This window comes from Palaemon carinicauda, chromosome 1 (assembly GCF_036898095.1).
Source record: "Palaemon carinicauda isolate YSFRI2023 chromosome 1, ASM3689809v2, whole genome shotgun sequence".
Lineage (NCBI taxonomy): Eukaryota > Metazoa > Arthropoda > Malacostraca > Decapoda > Palaemonidae > Palaemon > Palaemon carinicauda.
The window spans coordinates 65,226,998-65,249,497 of NC_090725.1; the positions used below are offsets into that span (position 1 = coordinate 65,226,998).

At 37.6% G+C, this 22,500-nt stretch overlaps 1 protein-coding gene across 1 annotated transcript in view; it reads left to right on the forward strand.

The window, feature by feature from the left end:
- The window catches only part of LOC137645704 (uncharacterized), a 35,846-nt gene that overhangs the window by 9,016 nt on the left and 4,330 nt on the right, over positions 1 to 22,500 (forward strand). Inside the window, exons 4-7 of the mRNA XM_068378607.1 lie at positions 55 to 299; positions 505 to 615; positions 19,810 to 20,060; positions 20,968 to 21,063. Of these exons, the coding sequence (XP_068234708.1) occupies positions 55 to 299; positions 505 to 615; positions 19,810 to 20,060; positions 20,968 to 21,063 (703 nt within the window). The remainder of the gene's footprint in view (positions 1 to 54; positions 300 to 504; positions 616 to 19,809; positions 20,061 to 20,967; positions 21,064 to 22,500) is intronic.

The following is a 22,500-nucleotide window of genomic DNA, read 5'->3' on the forward strand; positions in this document are numbered from 1 at the left end:
GAGCCTAACTAAAGCCACAACTAATCTACTTTACCACTATAATAAACCCTACAGGATTCAACCTCACTCCAGCATCATGACCAAACACCGTGTTTCGCCAAAGAGACACTCCTCTGGCTGCAGGATTCTTCCGATGATACTGACCATGACGGGAGTGATGATGATATTGATTCCAGCAGTAGAAAATACAAAGGACATCTTATATCAAATTGGTGAGGTAGGCACCAGAGGTTCTGAGGTATTGGCTCAGTCTTTTGCTGCGACATCAAGATCAACATGTGCTGGAGCTTGTTTATCAGGTGAGTATTCTGGTAACAGTCCTTTATTAATTTGAATGCAGAATAATTAATCAATAAGCTAGAGCATTTAATCATGATTTGTATATGACATTAGCAGAGAGAGAGAGAGAGAGAGAGAGAGAGAGAGAGAGAGAGAGAGAGAGAGAGAGAGAGAGAGAGAGAGAGAGGCATCTCTAATAATGAACTAAATTACTTTGATTCATAGCACAGGGCTGCGTGGGATTCAACTGGATGCCGACAGGAACACCAAAATGCGAACTTCTATCAAGTCTCCGAATGGTTACATCGAGTACCATCAGTGATATCTATGTAACAGGTCAGGTCATATCGTATATAATATTTCTCTGTATATACTTATGTAAAAGAGACATAAAAATGTATATTTTGCGTTTATTCACTACGTCATGACATGGTGCACTATTCATGTCTCCCATGCGTCAAAACATATCCGTTTGTTTGAGTTCATAACGGGGTGCTTATACATCTATGCTATAGACAAAAAGATGCCTAAATTATTTAACAATGTTTTCCTTACAACGTCTCAATAGTCAAGAATACTTAACGATAATTAATGGATCGATAGTTTCCTTAATCTACTTATACAAGATAGTCTATTGTAATCAATAATTTTTTATATTCCCCAGTTAGTGATGAATAGAGTATGATGAAGTATGTTTAGTTCTTAAGTTTGATGCCAGTGGTCCTGTCGTCTTTGTCCTTTAGTAAGGCTACTAGTCCAATCTTGAACTTGCGTTCCTTTCCTAACGTTAGGAAAATCAGATGCAGATTTGGCGTTGTGGGGATTCTTGTCAGAAGCGTTGCTTCGGCCTTCTTAGGTATAGATGTGCTAAGCAATACTATTTCTATTGTTGGTATTATTCCTCCCGACCACATGGTCGTTAGTATGGTTGGAGGAATATTGCATTTCATTAAGTGTGACTTAGCTTGATCTTTGTACTCTTTTACGGGTTACCGGGTCTTCTGGAACCTTAATTCAGTTACCTATAAAAATTTATTTTAGAAGATTTTCGTCAGGCATATGTATCACATTTGAATCACATAACCAAGGAACCAATCATAGGGCTTACAGTAATCAGTCTTAGGTGTTTGGAAGATATAAGTCCTTAGCCTGCTAAGAACATATAAAAGTTAATATGATATTTTCTCTAAAAAGAAAAGTATTTAATGAGATAGTACTACTTATGCATCAGAAACTAGGAGCCTCCCTAAACCCTTAGAACTCAAGCTAGTTACAATTCAAAGAACCCTGGAAAGGATAATAATGGGAATAACACTAAGAGACAGAAAAAGAGCAATATGGATACGAGAGCAAACTAAAGTAAAGGATATTCTAACAGCATGTAAGAAGAAGAAATGGACATGGGCAGGACATATAATGAGAATGACAGATAATAGATTAATATTAAGAATAACAGAATGGGTCCCGAGAGATTGTAAAAGAAACAAGAGAAGGAAGAGAATACAATGGATTGACGAACTAAGAAAGTTGGTTGGCGTAGACTGGCACAGAAACACCATAAACCGACCCCAGTGGAAGGACATATCTAAGGCCTATGTTCTGCAGTGGACTAGTAACGACTGATGATGATGATGATGATGATCAAGATCGAGAGAATACAAGGTCTACTCACGGGCAGGTTGTGACGTCATCTGAAGTGGAGGCCACAAAGAAAATGGTGAAAATGTTAGGTAAAAGAGAAAACGTACAGACACCACAGAGTTTCTTGGAGACTTACCTATTTCATGTTCTGCAACCGTTAAGATGGGGGTTACATTTTGGAAGAATATTCTTGTGTTTTATTTTTGACATATCTAATAAAGAAATTTAAAGGTTGATCTTTGTGTAGAGGGCGAACGAGTATCTAAGTGTATGAATCCATTTACCACAAACAATTAAATATGTCTATGAAGAAAACGATTTGCCAAACTTAGACATAAAGAATTATAAAAGAAAACAGAGATAAGTTCCCGACTCCAGTCACACCTGGACTGAGGCCGTAATTTCAACGGAACCTCGGCCAGGTACTTCAAGTGACGTCACTGTGCTAAAGACCTAATTACTGGTTAGCTGTTGAGTAAACCTTGTATTCTCTCGATCTTAGATGATGATGATGATGATGATGATATATATATATATATATATATATATATATATATATATATATATATATATATATATACATATATATATGTATATATATGCGTGTGTGTGTGTGTGTGTATACATATATATATATATATATATATATATATATATATATATTTATATATATATTTATGTGTATATATATACATATATATACATATATATATATGCGTGTGTGTATTTAACTTGAGGATCATCTGAGAATAGACAGAGTTTTATGAAAGATTATTAGGAGAGATGCTTATTTGATAGATATTTATAGTAAGTCTATCCGCAGATGAAAACTATTAAGTATTCTTTAGTAAGAGAGTTTGCTTGACTACAGTATAATTATGGAAAAGGAGCTTAGTGGATCCAATGGCCAGAAGAGTTATTAGTTTGAGTAAAAGTTATAATAAATTTAAGCAGAAGAGAAAAATGTGAAGATGAGGTTTTGAATGTAACTAAGACACTGAAGTTTGATACGAAAAGCATATGAAAAAATATAGATAGAATATAAAAAGTGTATAAGAAAGTGAATGGAAAGAATGAAGTGGAATGGCGAGATAAAGTCTTTAGCAATAAAGCAAGGAGAATATTGAATGGCATAAAAAATTACATTTCAAGAAAACTGGACAATGCATTGAGTAATAAAGAAAAAAAAACATGATTAGTGATGAAAATAAAAGTCTCAATAGATAGATATCAAAAATGTGTTTTAGATGGAAGTAAATAATGAAAAAGGATAAATGCTAAATGGATATCAAATGGTAAAGGTATAATTAATACAGCTACTGTAGGTGAATTTAGACTGATGTCAGTGAAGTTAGTATTCTGAATTTTGTTGAGTATGGACGATAGAGGAGAACCCAGGCTGAGTGGAGTGATGTTGTAGTAGCTTTAAGGCTAAGAATTCTTGTTGAATGACCTGAGAATTTAAAAGATGATGATGTTAAAAGATATAAGCAAAGCTAGTTGGTAAGATTAGAAATTGGATGATGCAAAGCAGGAATTGTAAGGTTTCTCGGAGAGAATGGTTCGAGAGGATTGGTGAGGTTTTGGCGATCTTTTCTGAATATAAAGGCATATGTATGAGGGATGAAGGGAACTGTAAGAATATTGGGATTCAATGTATGTTATTGAGAAAATATACCCTGCCAGACAAATACATATGGTCGTTGATAAAGATAATACAAGGAAGCAAGTTTCATTTGTATGTCAATGGACAATGTGCTTCTTGAGTTTAAGATCAATTGAAGCATATTGCTATGGAATACATTTCTTATCTTGATTGATTATACATTGCAAAAATTATTTGAAGAGAAGAGAGAGGTAATTAAATGGCGGGTAGTCATACATGGTAATTTTTTCATACAGATGCGGAATTGTTAAATACACTTGCATACAGTAGGTAATAAATGGAAGAAACTGTCTATTGTTTGGAATAAAGTGGAATATTTTAACAATTACTAAACAGTATGTAGCCTATAAAAGTGAAACTTCATATAGAATACCTGATTTTAAATATATATATATATATATATGTATATATATATATATATATATATATATATATGTATGTATATATATAAGTATATATATATATACATATGTATATGCATATATATATATATATATATATATACATATAAACACACATGCGTACCGTATTTACATATATATCTATACATATTTATATATGTATATATATATATATATGTATATATATATATATATATATATATATATATATATATGTATATATATATATATATATATATATATATATATATATATATATATATATATATATATATATATATGTATATATATATATATATATATATATATATATACATATATATATATATTTGTATATATATAATATATAAATATACATAAATATATATATATATATATATATATATATATATATATATATATATATATATATATATACATATATATGTAAGTGTGCTACTTTTATAAGCACACATTGAGTATGTGTTGTTTAAGATGTGTAAAGCTGGATAACGAAGTACATCTTATTAGCTTTAAAAGTATTTATTGTCTAAAAACAACAGAGTTAAACATCTCCATCATAGGAGGGAGCTGGTTTGGTCGGATGACCAATTCTGGTGAAGTATAGATATGAACTGATTAAATTATCAATATCACAGATATCGTATGCTTAGTTGATGTAGCAATTTTATCACAATCTCGGAAGACACCTACATCCGGTGACGTCACAAACTTTCACACACTGATGCATTGGTGTTGACGTTTAAGAAAAATGTTACATTGCTGAGGCTGCATTGTGCATCCTGTTTATGATTTTAGTGACTACAGCAAATCCCACGGCTAGTATCTTCATCCAAAATGACATATTACGTCATGTGTTTTAAACATGTAATAATAATTTTTTCACTTATTACATAAGCTCGGCCAGCTATCTCAATTTTTTTTTTTTTTAAATTTAACAACAAGCCAAAACATGTTTACTAGGTGTGACTGGATATATGTATTATTCTTTGTTTAACTTTGGCCATAAGCAAACGAGGACGAATTTCCAAATAGGCACACCAAAAAATAATAACAATAATGCATATGAAAAGATATTACCAAAGCAAAGAAAAAAAAATGCATGATAAAATAAAGATCATATATATGGTACATTGCTAGCAAATGATTATATGGTACCAAAAAAAACTACTGACATACATATGATTCGGTAACTTGTTAAAGAATAATTGTTACCTTTGTCAGAATCATAGATTAACATAATACGGTAACTAATAAAAATATTTGTTACCTTGGTAAAAATTCAATTTTTTAGTGCACAAACACGAATTCCTGGTACGTACACGTACCACGGTTTCGTACATATATATATATTTATATATAGGGCTGATATATTTTATTAGATGCCCATAGATTCTGTTAATTTTTTTTTTCTCTCTTTTCTTTTTAACATTCCGGCTTATATATTTTATTAGATGCCGAGAGAAAAAATGATTTATATATTTTCTTTTTAAATGTTTTTTTAAAATGTATTTTTAACCATGCAAAGTTAAAAAATTTCCTCATTTACATATTACTAGCGTACTAACAGTTTTTCTTACAAACTCTATTTCCAACAATTTACTCCTTTATCGAATGAGGTGGCCACTTCAAACGGCTTTAAACTGAATTAAATAAGGAGTTTTGTCTGGACATGGCGAAACGTTCTGTTTTAGCTTCCTGCTGTGCCGTAACCTACGCCAAACAAGGATGTTCACAGCGATAAATATCATCCCCGTGATAACCAGTCCTGTTAGTAGTATGGGGTGAAGAATTTCCTTATAAGTGGGTGACAGGTGGTCCATTTAGGTTAGTTTCATCAACCGCTTGGCAACTTGTCTGTTGTACGGGAGAGGTAGTGCTGGCATTGTAAAGGTCCACGTGAAGTTCGCGAAGTAGGCTCGTTCTCTGATGAGTGTCCGTAGACCAGTCACCATGGAATTAGGGGAAGTCCCGATACAACCATCTGCTGCAACGAAGATGTGGGCGAAGGACGTGGATCCATCAGGGCATGATACATTGAAGCCGTCATTGTCGTATCGTATCCACAAGCCATTGTTCAGTCTGCAATTGAACTCATTATTGTCAAAGGGATAAAGCTTATCCAGACAATTTTCACTTGTATGGGAGAGAGCACCGTCTAGCACTATACCTAACTTGCATGAATCCATTAAGTTTTTATGGAATTCAAATGAGTCAGCTGTACATATTTTTCTATCCATTGCGTCTGAACAGTGAGTTAATTGATTTAAGTCTTTAATGACCGTATATGTTTCCTTGTCTGGGGAAATCAATACGTGTCCTGTCAAACTGGATATTACTGGATTTGAGTGATTCGTCATGAAAGTCGGAAATGGTGATATCCTGTAAGATTGCCAGGCATCAGAAGAATCAAAGGGAATTGTAATCCTAATCTTGTTATTATCAACACTTACTGTAATTAGGCTGTAATAAAATTCTAACCTACGTTCGCCTAACAAAGGAACATAGCCTAGTTTATCCCTTCCGTTCTCCAGAATGAACTTTAAGTAATTTATAGGTAACAAATGGGGCGACAGTACACCTTTAGTTGCTAACGTGATAGCTTCTACATAATCCTTGGATTTCTCAATGAAATGTGCAATTCTGTTATGTATGTGATCTATCTTTGAATCATAATACGTTAACGTTGCCAACAAATCCTGTACTTCCATAATCTGAATGATATTATTTGAATGTTCATTTACTAAATCCATAATTTTATTGATTGAAGCTAACTGATTCCTTAGTTCTGACATAATCAATTCATCTTCATGAGTCAAGAACTCAATTTTCTTATTTTGATTACTAATTTTAAGACGATTGGAAATTCCTAAACCTAAACTTGCAATAGACCCAAAGATGTTTAAAGCAGCATAAGTAAACGGATTTCGTCTTTCTTTATGTTCGTGTCTTACATTCCACATCAAAAGGTCATAAGCCAAAGATCCTGTCTCGTAAGTCTTATTTTTCAAGTCATCAGATAGCATCTCTGCAACTTTTAATGTTGATCCAAGCAAACTCTCTGTAGTCAAATGAAAATGTCTTCTATGCAACTCATCCAATGAGGCAGAAAACCTTGAAATGGCGGTTCTTAAGCTAGTGACATCATTCTCTTGAAGAAAAATTGCTTGCATATTCACTTCTACAACTACGTTGCTTGATGTAATAAAAACGTCTTCTTGTCTTTCAACTATAGTGCCATATTTAAAATTTATACTTTTAGTTTTAGAGCTCATCCCACACGAGAAAAATGTCTGAGCGAACAATATCACTCCCAACAACAAAAAATTCATCTTGGAAACCTGTAACGAGAAAAATATATGTAATTACTCCTGTATTAAGAAGAAAACTTTTAATCACATAAAATAACAAATTTTTCCCTCACTTCTTTCCCTCTCTTTTTCTTTTTTCTTTTTAATTTCTTATGTGAGCCAATGGTACTATTCTCTCATCCGTGGGTTGGGATACGTTTTGAACTCTAAACCTATTGGCCGTTAATGTTTCCAAAATGTTAAATGGGCCTTCAAACTTAGGTGTTAGTTTATAATTGAGTCCTTTGCGTACATTGATTTGAATATACACGTTATCACCCACGGTATATGTTTTAGTTGGCTTCGCTATTTTATCATGATTCCTTTTCATTATGATTTGTGATTCTTCTAAATTCTTTCGAAGGTTATCATATCGACTTATACTTGCATTTATACATTCTTTTAAAGGATTTGATAGATTAGTTGTAGGCGTTAATACATGGAAAGGCGTTCTAACTGGGGTACCATACAATGCTTCATGCGGTGACATTTTAATTGATAAATGACATGAATGATTCAGAGTACTCAGTGCCGCCAGTATTGCAATATCCCAGTTGGGGTCTGATCCCCCTAGTGTTACTCTTAATATATTTAAAATTTTCCTATTTGCTCTTTCCGCTAGCCCATTCGACTCTGGGTGATATATCATGGTATTTATTTTCTTTATGCTGAGGAATTCACACAATGAGGTAAGAAAGTGATTATTAAATTCACCACCCGAGTCTGAGATTATCATGTGTGGAATTCCATGTTTACAAATGTAACACTCGTAAAACTTCCTAGCGCATTCAATCGCAGTTTTAGTTTTAAGCGCTATTAGTTCTGTATATCGAGTTAAAGCATCTATAATTACTAAGAGGTTCTTATTTCCTCTGTCTGACTCGTAAAATCCTGTTAACAAATCTAAATGTATTCTTTCAAAGGGTTGATTGGGCACAGGATAAGCCCCTAGGCTGACAGGTGTTTTCGTATGCCCTTTGTTTTCCTGACATGTGCGACAATTAACTATGTGTCTTTTTATATCTGTAAGCATCGTATGCCAATAAAACAATGATTTGGCTTTCTGTGACATTAATGAGAACCCCGGGTGTCCATGTAATGGATTTGAATGCAACCAATTCAGGACAGTGGAAATAAGTGAGATTGGTACTACTACCTGGTCGTTAGTTACATGTGGTGTATTGCGGGTTTTCCTTGTCACAGTCTTACACAGAATATTATCTTTGATTATATAATTCTGCTGCTTATACTTTATATATCCCTTTTCCTTATGATTGCCTTTCAAAGCATTTATAATTGTTTCTATTTTCTGATCTTTTCTTTGCTCAGTCTGTAACAATTTAGCGCTCCAGCCTAAATCTTCTTGTTCAGATATCGTTTTAACAATAGGCATGGATGTTGATATATCTATTAATTCAGCTAAAGGCTCCGTACAAGATGACACGGGGTTGTGTGATAATGCATCCGCAATGATATTTGCTTTCCCAGGTAAATACCCGATTCTTGCGCCAAAATCTTGAATGATCAAATGCCACCGAGTTCGTTTAGGGCTGTGGTTGAAGCCTTTAAAGAACTCTGTTAGTGGTTTATGGTCAGTAAGAACCTTAACGGGATAACCGTAAATTATGAACTTAAAATGCACTAGTGAATTAACAATAGCTAGCCCTTCCTTGTCTATTACTGCATACTTACTTTCGGAAGTTCTCAATTTTCGAGAATAGAAAGCTATCGGGAAAAATTGTTTATCATATTGCTGAAGCAATACCCCTCCTACTCCTAAGTCTGAGGCGTCTGTTGCAATGAAGAATTCCTTACCGAAGACAGGAAATTTTAAGATAGGAGAACTACACAGTTCATCTTTCAAGGTATTAAACGCCTGTTGATGTTGCTCAGACCATATGAAATCTACGCCCTTCTTCGTAAGATCAGTTAAAGGAGCGGCTATTATTGAATAGTTGCGTATAAAACGCCTGTAATATCCACTACAACCCAGAAATTGCTGTATTCCCTTGACATTAGTAGGTATGGGAAAATTACGTATAGCCGACACCTTATCATGGACTACTTTAAGACCTTGGCTTGACACCATGAAACCCAAATATATTAATTCTGTTTTGAAAAACTCACACTTACTAATCTTTACCCTTAAGTTATGTTGTCTTAATCTCTGTAGTACTAGTTCTAACTTACGTAGATGTTCTTCTAAGGTGTTGGAAAAGATTACAAGATCATCCATATAGGCATGCAATATATCCCCTAACAAGTCTCCAAACACTATGTTAATCATTCGTGTAAATGTTATAGGAGCACAACGTAAACCAAAAGGTATCCGTAAAAATTCATAATGTCCCCTGGCTGTGCTGAAGGCTGTGTATGGGATACTATCTTCTTCTAATGATATCTGGTGAAAGCCTTTAAGTAAGTCCAAACTGGTAAAATATTTATTCTGACCTAACAAAGACAAAATATCGTCAGTAAATGGCACTGGAAATCGATCAGGGATCGTCTCCTCGTTTAGACGACGGAAGTCGACGCAGATACGCCATGTTCAATCTTTTTTCGGTACAACTATTAAAGGAAAATTATAAGGGCTGTTTGATTTCCTAATGACTCCTTCTAGCATTTTACCTACTTCATCATTTATTTCATTCTGGAATTTCATAGGGTGTCTGTACGAGGTACATAGATAATTTTCTGCTTGTCCTTTAACCTTATTTGATGCTCGATCACATCTGTTTTTCCTTAGGATCCATCCGTAGTGGAAAAAACATCATGATATTTAGTTAAAAGTCCAAAAATTTTCTGCTGAATTTCTTCGTCTTGAATGTCTTTATTGATTTTATTTTTAATAGATCGCAAAAGAGATTCATCCGCAACTGATTGAGAGTGATTGATCTCAGCAACGGTAAGAATACGATGTTTATAAACTTCTACATCCAAGATATGTTGATTTTTGTGAATTACTAAAGTGTTATTTAAATGATTACAGACTTCAATATTACATTGTTGATGTGAGCTTACTGTATAAATAGCTTGTGTGACAGACAATCCGTTAGTTTTCAAAGTGTCGGAAAGGATTAATATTTCAGATCCCGGTAATGTTTTCTTTATTTGCACTATTAAATTCGAAGGTACGTTTGGTTCGATAGATTGCGTGCAAGATGATATTATGGGTGAACGAGAATTCTGCTGGGTCGCGCATATTATTTCTTTATTAGTGAGACAAGTTATCGGTTCTTCAACGTACGTTACGGTTACATTTGTCGTCTCCTTTTTATCCAAAACTGATTTTAAGGTATTAGAAGACTTATAGAATTTCCCTTTGATATACACGCCGTGCTTGGCAGGGGCTAAGATAATGTTTTGATTTCCCATAGATGGGTATCCTATAATTACAGCTGGATACATATTAATGATTTTTACAACAACAAATGTATCGGCAAACGTGCGTTTACATGAGTTATGCCTATGACACTTAATTCATTATTTCCTATACCCGAGAGTCTAATTCCGGATTTTTCAATCGGAAAGTTCGAAAACAACAAATGATGTGTCTTCAAATCCATGATATTACGTGGACTACCAGAGTCAAAAAATAACGTAAAGGATTTGTGTTCTAAATTTACAGCATATAAGGTTGGTCGTAACTCATTTTGGCTTATTATTGTATGAATTCGTTGCAAATTTACGGGAGCATGCACTGTTTTACTTAATTCGGCCGTGTGTTTCATAGGAAAATCTATTGTCTCACAATTATCTGATAAAACATCAAATTGATTATTCAATACTATTGATGTTGACATGAATGACCTTGACCCAACATCACTCTCTTCCCCTCTGGAGTTAACTATGTGGTATTTGCTTTGCTCTGCACATTCTGAAAATTAGTCTGACCTTGCGAGGTCTGGTTTGACGTCCCAGGCTCAGCGATATTCGAAGAAGTGTTTGTTTGCTTTGGACTCTGAACTACATTGACATTTGGTTGTTTCTTCTTATTGTTAAAATGAGGATTTTTCTTTTTATTTCCATGTGGAACTGACTGTGGAATTGACTGTGTATTTCTGGGATTCTGTTGTGTCTTATGCGAGTAACATTGACTGTATGAATGAGTTGCACTGTTATGAATCGAGCAGAATTTCGTTCTGCAGTCCGCGCTTAAGTGACCTTGACGTTTGCAATTATAACACGTCATTCCCGCTACTTGACTACTAACTACGTTCACTGTTTGTGGCTTTGTTTCATTCTTTGTAAAAACTTGAGTTAACACGGGATCGAGATCTGGACACTTGGACATGTGTTTCTTTATCTGTTTATATACATCCAATTCCATACTTGCAGGCGTTAACTTCTTATCAAAACACCGCACTAAAGCTTCAGGCAACATAAGTGTCATGCAAGTTAAATACATTAATCGTAAAAAAATCTTTCACGGAGATGTTATCCCTAGTAACCCAAGTGGAATTACCTAAAATGTCCTGATACTCATTAAGCCTATCAGCTATAAGAGCTGCTCTCTCAATAACATTAAGCCGATTCATAGTGGCTTGATTAAGTGTATTTCGTAACGTTAATACTACATCCAAGGCTTCCTCACCCCCATAGACCGCGCTTAACCTAACTTTGAAATCATCCCAGGTAACTGCTTCTTGAAATGAAACACCTCTTAAATACGCACTCGCATCCCCCTTAGAAAAATCTATAAAACTTTTAGCTTCTTGTAATTGTATAAAAGGGTCTACGATTTGTTTGGCATTTAAATGGGCATCGACGGATGAAATCCATGACTCCACATTTTGTGGCAAGAACCCATTGACCCGACCCTGAAAAGGAAGGATTGCTGACCTGGCATTTACAAGCGTCACAATTGGAGGAGGATTAGTCTGGCCTACGCCACTAGGTCCAGGGGTAGGGCTCACAGGGGGAGTCATGACTGCTGTATTTCTTTTCCTATCTCTTCGATCCCATGCAATTCTATCAAAATATCTATATGAGTACAGACGTCCACTGCGTAAACGCATATGTATAATAAAATTCCCCAAACAATGTTACTAATCCCAAGACATTTCCCGAGAATTTCTGAAAGAAAAAGGAATTAGCATAAAGAGAGAAAAAATTCTAGATGAGAATTCGGAGTTGAACACAGTTTCCTTTAATGAAAGGAAAAATAAAATATTAGCAAATCACTCACCCCAGTAATAATCGACTAACGACTTGTGATAACTACACTTCACTGCCCAAACTGGAATGAATTCAAAAATTTGTACTTAGCTTATATATGGTTCTGTGTGATGTCGACACATCCTCTCTCTCTCTCTTGATGTTTTGTTAGCGATGTATCGTTCGAGTTTCTTGTTGAATGTAGTGCCTCCTGGATATGTTTTGCAAACGTTGAACGTCAGTCCTTGGGTTTCCTAGGATGTTGATTGAAGATCCAGTTCATCGGTTTGTATTCATAACATTCATTAAATGTTAAATATTTCGATGGACTATATTACTTAGTCAAAATTGTAGATACATGTAGATAACGTTGAGTTCTTGAAGATCTTTCTCTGGTTTTACAGCTTTTATTTTGAAGTCTTGAAGATCTTTCTCTAATTCTTAGAGTTTAATATTATAGTTACTTGAAGATCTTTCTCTGATTCGTAGAGTTTAACCGCTGTCACCATTTATTGGTGTGTTACCCCTGCCACCATTTATAAGTGTGCTACTTTTATAAGCACACATTGAGTATGTGTTGTTTAAGATGTGTAAAGCTGGATAACGAAGTACATCTTATTAGCTTTAAAAGTATTTATTGTCTAAAAACAACAGAGTTAAACATCTCCATCATAGGAGGGAGCTGGTTTGGTCGGATGACCAATTCTGGTGAAGTATAGATATGAACTGATTAAATTATCGATATCACAGATATCGTATGCTTAGTTGATGTAGCAATTTTATTACAATCTCGGAAGACACCTGCATCCGGTGACGTCACAAACTTTCACACACTGATGCATTGGTGTTGACGTTTAAGAAAAATGTTACATTGCTGAGGCTGCATTGTGCATCCTGTTTATGATTTTAGTGACTACAGCAAATCCCACGGCTAGCATCTTCATCCAAAATGACATATTACGCCATGTGTTTTAAACATGTAATAATAATCATTTCACTTATTACATATACACACACATACATATATATATATATATATATATATATATATATATATATATATATATATATATATATATATATATATATATATATATACACACATATATATATATATATATATATATATATATATATATATATATATATAAGCATAATACAACTGTATGGAAGAGGAAAAATTTTCAACATAAGTTAGAAGGTGATGACAGTGGTACTACCTTAGACATGTATTCCGGTTTCAGATCTGAAAGATTGTAGGACAGAGGTTTCAGGACCACCTCAAGGTTCTGAGAGAGTAGGAACGCCAAGACCCATTATATAAAAACTATGGAGTTAAGGGTTGACTGGGATAATCTGCCAAAAAGCAGGAAATAGGGATGGTGTAACGGGCCGAGACAAGGTTGTGAACTCAATGGCAGTGTGAAAGCAACTGAGTTAATTCATTATAGAACACTCTCCTTTATATACATAACCTCAATGTAACAGGAAATTACATGTTCGAGAAACAGACAATGTTACATAGGAGAAACGCAGACATGTTTATTCTGGTTCTTTTTAGTGCGAGGGAAGAGCAAAAATACAAGCATAATATATACAAAATGAATTATGTACGATCGTGTGACACACGGTTGGTACTTGGCTCCCCCCCTAAAAATGACATACTGTACATGTTAAATAGGGCGCCCTGATCTAGAGAGGCGAACTGTAGGCGGGTCATCTGGCAGAAGATAAGCAGTCTTCTTTGCCACGAATGTTTAGTAGGAATGCTTTCGGACTGCGGCGGATCACAAGGAAAGGGCCCGTGTAAGGGGGCGTTAGCGGTGGCTTGCTAGTGTTGTTGCGCAGGAAGACGTGCGTTGCAGAGTGCAAGTCTGTTGGTATGTGATGCTTCGCTGGGGGCTTGTAAGTCTGGCGGCATGGAGTAAATTTTCCCACGACGTGACGTATGCTCTGGAAATCTTCAGAGGATGTTGTAGAAGGAAGCATTCGGCAGGGACGACCAACGGGTCGCCATACACCATTTCAGCTGCCGAGACGTCGAGGGCGTCTTTAGGAGTGGTCCTTAGTCCCAGGAGGACCCAGGGAAGCTGAGTAAACCAATTGCAATCCTTGCAGCGGGACATCAAAGCTGTTTTGAGGGTGCGATGAAAACGTTCAACCATTCTATTGGCAGCGGGGTTGCAGGCCGTTGTCTGATGTAGGGTGATGCCCAGGAGATTCGCTAATGATGTCCACAATTGAGAGGTGAAAGTGGTTCCCCTGTCGGAAGTAATATGCTCAGGGATACCAAATCTTGCAATCCATCCAGAGAGTAAGGCAGATGTACAGGAGGCGGACGTTGCAGTTTCCATGGGAATGGCTTCAGGCCAACGAGTTGAGCGGTCGATGACAGTAAACAGGTAACAATGTCCTTGTGATGTGGGTAGGGGGCCTACAACGTCGACGTGAATGTGTGCGAAACGACGCTGAGGCAGAGGAAAGGTGCCCCCTCCGGAATCCGTGTGTCGATGTACTTTGGAAGATTGGCAAGAAGTACAGGCGCGGACCCAATCCTTAGCATCCTTAGAAATGCCGTGCCAAATGAACTTTGCCTTCAGCAGCTGTGCAGTAGAACGGCACAAGGGATGTGAAAGGCCGTGAATGAAATCAAACACCTGCCGTTGCATGGGAGCAGGAATCCAAGGTCGCGGTCTACCAGTACTGACGTCACAGAGGAGGGTGGTGTTAGAGTCTTCGAGGGGGAAGTCTTCCCAATGGAGGGACGTGCAGGATGTCCTACATGCTTGTACTCTGGATCCAGTCATTGGGCTTCAGCCAGGGCGTTGTAATCCAATCCCAGTTGAACGGCAGCCAACGTGTTTCTTGACAGGGCATCGGCAACGGGATTCATTTTCCCAGGGACGTATTGAAGGGTGAAATTGTATTCAGCCACGGCGGAGAGATGTCGGCGTTGCCGGGCGGACCAGGCATCAGACTGTCAAGTAAAGGCGTGCACCAGAGGCATGTGGTCTGTGCAAATGACGAAAGGCGTACCTTCTAAGAAATGGCGAAAGTAACGGACAGCCAAGTGCACCACCAGAAATTCTAGATCGAAGGTAGAATAATCCGATTCTGCCTTGGACAGTTTTCTGCTGAAAAAGCCAATGGGTGGGGCGAGCCGTTGACCACCTGCTCGAGTACTGCACCAATAGCGACGTCGCTGGCATCGGTGAAGAGAAGGAGAGGGGCATGTGGGATAGAAAAAGTGAGAGCCGCAGCAGTTGATAGGGCCTTCTTTGCATTACAGAAGGCTGCTTCCTGAAGGGGACCCCACTTCAGGTCCTTTGGTTTTCCCTTGAGGGAGGCGTAGAGGGGAGCAAGAGTGGCGGCAATGGCTGGCAGAAAACGGTGATAATAGTTGATCATGCCCAAGAATTCCTGCAGAGCTTTGACGGTCGAGGGCACTGGGAAGTTCTGAACGGCTGCTACCTTCTCAGGGAGGGGGTGGACTCCTTCAGGAGTGATGCGGTGCCCTAAGAACGACACTTCGTTGGCGCCAAAGGTACACTTGTCGTACCGGACTACAAGGCCGTTTTCTTGCAGTCGGTCGAGCACGATGCACAGGTGACGGAGGTGTTCCTCTTTTGAGGAGGAGAACACAAGTATGTCGTCCACATAACATACACAGAAAGGGAGGTCCCCTAAGATGCCATCCATGAGACGTTGAAACGTGGCCCCAGCATTACGAAGGCCAAAACAGGAGTAATTGAAGGTGTATGTACCAAACGGAGTGGGGATGGCAGTCTTGGGGATGTCTTCTGGGTTCATAGGCACCTGATAATACCCCATCAGGAGGTCGAGCGTAGAGAAAACCTTTGCTTTGTGCAGGTAGGAGGTCACGTCGGCAATGTTTGGGAGGGGGTAGTGATCCGGTTCTGTTTGTATGGTCAGGCGCCTGTAATCCCCGCACGGACGGAGGGAGCCGTCTTTCTTCAGAACGATGTGTAAGGGTGACGACCATGGGCTGGAGGCCTTTTGGCAAAGGCCCATTTCCTCCATTTCGGCGAACGTCTGTTTGGCGGCTGCCAATTGTTCCGGTGCCAGACGTCTGAATTTTGCGAAGACTGGGGGTCCCGTCGTCTTGATATGGTGATAAATACCGTGCTTGGCAGGAACCGTGGCCGTTTGGCGAAGTTCTGGACGGAAAACTTCCGGGTACGACGTAAGGAGGTGGGCGTAGGCATCCGTGGGTGCGCTAATGTGGAGAGCGAGGTTAGAGGGGGCGGGTTGAAGAGGTGTCGACAAGTACGAGTCTGCGTTGACCAATCGTCGGTGGGCGACATCGACCAGAAGGTGGAAATGAGAGATGAAATCTGCACCGAGGATTGGCAATGTGACGTCAGCAACGAGAAACTTCCAATTGAATTTACTGTTTCCGAACGATAATGTGAGGTTCTCGTAACCGTAGGTGGGTATCGCAGATCCGTTGGCAGCTACCAAGCGGACGTCGGCAGATGTAGACAGACTACGTCGTGTCTTGAAGAGTTTCCTTGGCAAAAGAGAACGACAAGCACCCGTGTCTACCAAAAATCGCACGCCCATTCCTGCATCATGTAAAAAGAAAAGATTAGAAACACGGGAGGCCACCACCACGAGCGATGGCCTACTTACACGTTTTTTGGCCACTGACAATCCTCGGCACATTTCTTCGCAGTTGCCCCGAATCTGAAGTGGTAGTAGCAAAACTGCAGCGGATGGGAGGTAGTAAGTGGCTGTAGAAGTCGTTTGTTGGGGCGCGAGTGATTGGTGGGTAGTGGGCGACTTTGTCGCTGCTTCGCCACGTCACGGTGTAGGCGTGTATGTCCTACAGCATTCATGTCAGCTTCGGTTGACGTTGAATAGGCATCCTCTTCGTAAGGGGTGGAGGCGTTGATGGAGGTCTTGAAGTGGCTGTCCATAAAGGCGTCAGCTTTGGTCATCAAGTCCTTTATGGGTAAACTATCGACATCGGGTATGGCAGCGCGTATAGGTCCGGGTAAACGGCGTATCCAAAGGGCACGAAGTAGGTCACCTCACGAGGAGAGCCGTCTTCAGCAGGTTGAAGGCGAGCGATACTGGTCATTTCCCTGAGGGCAAGCGAAGCCCTTTGGTCTCCAACGGTTGTTGCGAGAGCTGAAAAAGCTTTGCTACACGGGCGGCTGGCGACGGCGAGTACTGCTGCAGAAGGTATGTTTTGAGGGCGTCATATGCTATTAGGGTGTGCCCTTGTTCACAAAGCCAGTCGGATATTTCCGGGAAGGTGTCCTCGGGTATCGCCGCGAGAACATAATCTGCTTTGGTGGTTGAGCGAGTCACGCCCCTGATGCGAAACTGCACTTCTGCTCGCTGAAACCAAGCAAACGGCTCTCCGCTGGCGAACTGTGAAAGTTTCAATGGGGCAGCCGCAGCGCCAACTTCTGTAGAGTCCGTCATAGTACCAACGATCGAGGGGCAATGGGGGTGGGGATGGAAGCTGGTGGGAGCGAGTCGACTTCCGGGGTCACCAATGTAACGGGCCAAGAGAAGGTTGTGAACTCAAAGGCAGTGTGAAAGCAACTTAGTTAATTTATTATAGAACACTCTCCTTTATATACAAAACCTCAAGGCAACAAGAAATTACATGTTCGAGAAACAGACAATGTTACCTAGGAGAAACGCAGACATGTTTATTCTGGTTCTTTTTAGTGCGAGGGAAGAGCGAAGATAAAAGCATAATATATACAAAATAAATTATGTACGATCGTGTGACACACGGTTGGTACAATGGTAACAAAAGTTGCAGGAGTATAGTCGAGGCTAGTATTGCACTGTATTGGAGGTAGTATTCATTTAGCATGTATGTTAAATAATACCTGAAAAGAATGCAAAACTTCAAAATCCTCTATTTATCTATAAAACTATACTAACATTATTATAAGTGAAATTTTAACACTCATCATATAAGGGGTCTATAGTTCTACTTTGTAGTTGCTCTCATAGCTTATCAAGGTCTTCCTTGTTAAACAACTGATCTCCATTATCTAGCCGTTCTTCCTCCTCTTTCTCTTTCAACGTAACTGATAATTAAAATTTAGTAGAAAGCTTTCATCATATATTTACTTCATGCAAACCCATTTTCTCCTATTTCACCATGCATTATGGTGTTTCCAGTTACATACTTAATCTTCTGGCACCCACAGAATGCATGGGTCCTCAATGAATTCCTAACATATGTTTCCTTCCTGTTCCATCTCTCTGAGCTCAACCCAATTCTCAGAACAAACTTCCTTTCGCATTGTGATCCGCCATAGTTTTCTTGGTCTACCACATCCTGTCATACACAACAGCTTTCATCCAGATACATCCTGGTCTAATTCATCTCCACTTCTTAAGATATGCCTCATCATTCTCAAATCTAACTATACCGTTCACATGGGGCACCCCTGTCACCACGAAAATTGCAGCATTAGTCATATGCTGCTGCCATTTGATTCCCAAAATCCTTCTCAAGGCAAAAAGTTTTCATCAGTTATTACAGTGCTGTACCACAACTGGTACCCTCAAGTTAAAATCGATGTTTACAAGGGAAATGTAGATTTTGATTTTACTGTGAACTGATTTTCGATTTGACCTCCAAACTGTGTTTAGCATGCCCATTTGTCTTTTTGCCATCCCTATTCTCTCCTTGAATTCTGTAACTAGTGATTCATCGCTGGTAATGATGGTTCCTAAATATTTGATAGAGTTTGAGTTGGGTAATATTACTTCTCCGGTAAGGCATTCCGTCTTATCACCATTCTGAATCTGCATGGCCTCAATTTCTCTGGTTGATTACCAATTCAACCGGTTTCCCCTCTAGTACTAACCTATCAATCATTTACTACATTTTAGGCATTATAGAGGCAATTAGAGCTATATAAACTGATTGTTCAAGGTCACATGATCTCGGGTCCCTTTCAAAAGAATGCCATTATTCCTTCCTTGCATTACCTTGTTCATAATATAATCAATCACCATGATAAACAGTAGAGGAGACAATATTCCACCTTGTAGTACTATAGTACTGATTTCTAATGAATCTGTAAGACTACCATTACCCTACACCAATTTTCACTATACATATCCATTATGATGTTTACAATCTTTTCTGGTATCACATAATGCCCCCAGAAACTTTTTTTTTTAACATTCAAGGATTTCATTATATAGTTTGTAAAACATTGGTGCAGACATATTTTCTATTTCATTATGGAATTTCTCGTTTATCTACACAACAATGAAATTTCCTATATTGTAAATGTTGGCATAATTTCAGATCGATTTAAAAGGACGGCCATCAAACTTGAATACAGCTGCCCTACTTGCATGGGACCCCAACCGGTAGCATTTGACTACTGGGAACACAGGTGCGAAGCAAATGCCGTGGTTGTTGGGATCGCTTCCTTAACCTCTTTCCCAGATCTTGATTATCTCCTGTGCGGCTATTTCGAAGGACTGCGACTAGTTCTTGCCAATGGCTTTACCTGCGCAGATGATACCAGAGGCTGTAACACCGTGTCTGTTGTAGTAAGTACATAATTATATTCCCCCTACAGACTAGACTTAAAATAATGTCTCATTCTGTCTTGACAAATGAACTTCTATAGTGTTTCAAATATTACCAAATGAGGCAAATTTCTCGCCTTAGTTTTTCACGAAAACCCTAATGTAAAAGTATGATACTCAGAAAAAGTTAGCTAATTAGTTTCTGAAGGAGAAAAACAGTTGTGAAATGAAATTTTTTATCTATAATTGTAAGAGTTACTGACAAATCTTTAAGATAGGCTATAATATATTTTCTTCATTTAGGATATTTCTTTTGATTCTTCTTGAGACATGATGAATTATTATCTTGTTCCTAAAATCATTGTAAAATACAATAGCCCCTGAGGTTGACAGAAAGCTATGTAACAAAGATTCTGAAGAAACTTAAATTGATCAAAAGAATCACCATTTCTATGAAAATGTAATTCAATCATGATTTATTACGTAATAAATAGGTTCCGGATGAAGCATAAGCAATACAAATATAATTTATAATATAATTGGTGATTCGTGTTGTTAGCCTGTGACATGTACAGGTACATGTGCTGGATATTCTTGATGGCAGTATATTCGGTGCCGGTTTAGTATGTGGCCTACCTTTCGAATATGGCCTACGAAATTCTATCTGTTTTAGTATGCGGCCTAACCTAGCCTAACCTAACCTTACCTTACCTTACCTTACCTAACAAGCCAGGTAGGCCACATACTAAACCAGAATAAAAAAGTAGGCCACATAATAAACCAGCACTGTATATTCTTTATCCTTGAAGGAACACATAAAAGTTATTACAGTTATTGCTGTTACCCATCGTTTTCTGACATTCAGAACATCAGTCCATCTTCCAATCTTACTGTTGCAATAGTTGTCTATCTTCTTTCCTTTTCACAGGAGGTTGCATTTGACTGCCTTTGGGGTAACACCCAGTACTATGATCCCGCAGGTTCCTTAAGATATGCCTGTAGGGAAATCGACTCTGGACATTCGGTAAGATTATGATAAGTGTCTGAATAAATAGACAAGTATAAAAAATTATACAAATTCAAAACTTAATTTTCATATTGCTCTGTACGTATTTAGTCAGTCTTCTTTCAAGGCAATCTTTCACCAAAAAGCTGGTTTTAGAAGCAGACACCATGGTAGTAATATATTTTTAATTTTTTATGGCAATTGCTTTTTTTATTCCTTTCAATTTGCAATGTTTTAATGATCGTCAAGATAGTTCATTTCATAGATTTTGTCCTACAATTGCTAATATACTAATTTTGCTTAAGATTTCATTTTACTTTTCGTTTATTATCATATATTATAGCACAAATGATGCCATTAAAATAATGTAATGGAAAAAAAACAGCTTGAAACCTCGCATGCTCTTTTCAAAGTAGTTACATCCAACTATATCTGATCAGTCATTAAAAATCCTAGATATAAGTCCTTTTTATGCTAGCTGCCTAAACAGCTCTCCAAATTCTTTTTCTTTTTTTTTTCCTATATGGAAAATACAGAAAGTTTATCAATCTTATAACTGCTTGTAATTTTATGTATTCTTGTACATATATTTCCTTTATATTTGGAAAGTCATGGAAAACTTGATATGAGAATATGTGTTAAAAAGGATCTTTTGTTGAATTAAAACATCAAGATTACTTATTCCTGTTTATGATAGCTTGTGGATAGGAAGCTGGTTCTTTAAACAAGTATGTAAACGTCAACTACTTCCATATCTACCTAATAATGCCATTATCTTTAAAGCTCTGGTTAGTCTCCAAGTTTAAAAATGGGGTGAACGACGCTATCACGTGGAAATCTCATATCACCCATTGAAGTACTTGGACATACATCTTAATTGTTGCCATGTAGTGATTGCCCTTATTCTTCTATATGTGCGTTTTCCTTGGCATGAATCTATCAAGCAGTCAGAATAATACACCGCTTCTTGTGCAACAGTATTTCTTGAACTTGATTTGGTATGGAGGGTTTTTGTCTCTGGGTGTTTTTTTAAGATTCGTTTATCATATTTCTTAATGTCATTGTCATTATCTTTCCACAAAGTTTTTTTTAATATCACACACCTTCATCCAGTTTCCCTGGGTCAAGATGGGATAAACATTATTCTCATAGAGGTGTATTCTTTGCAAAGATTTGGTAATCCTGAGACTATTTCATTGTCTGATTTTGTTTTTCAATCTTTCACTGAACTCTAATTCTAAAGACTCTGTATTGGAGATCATAGTTCCTAAATACTTAAGCGATTCTACCTCATTAATCCTTTCTCCTTCCAATGATATTTCATCTTCCATTGCATACTCTGTTCTCATCATCTTTGTCTTTCTTCTATTTATCTTCAGCCCAACTTCGTGTGATATTTCATGCATTCTAGTAAGCAAGCATTGCAAATCCTGTGGTGTTCTGCTAACAAGGACA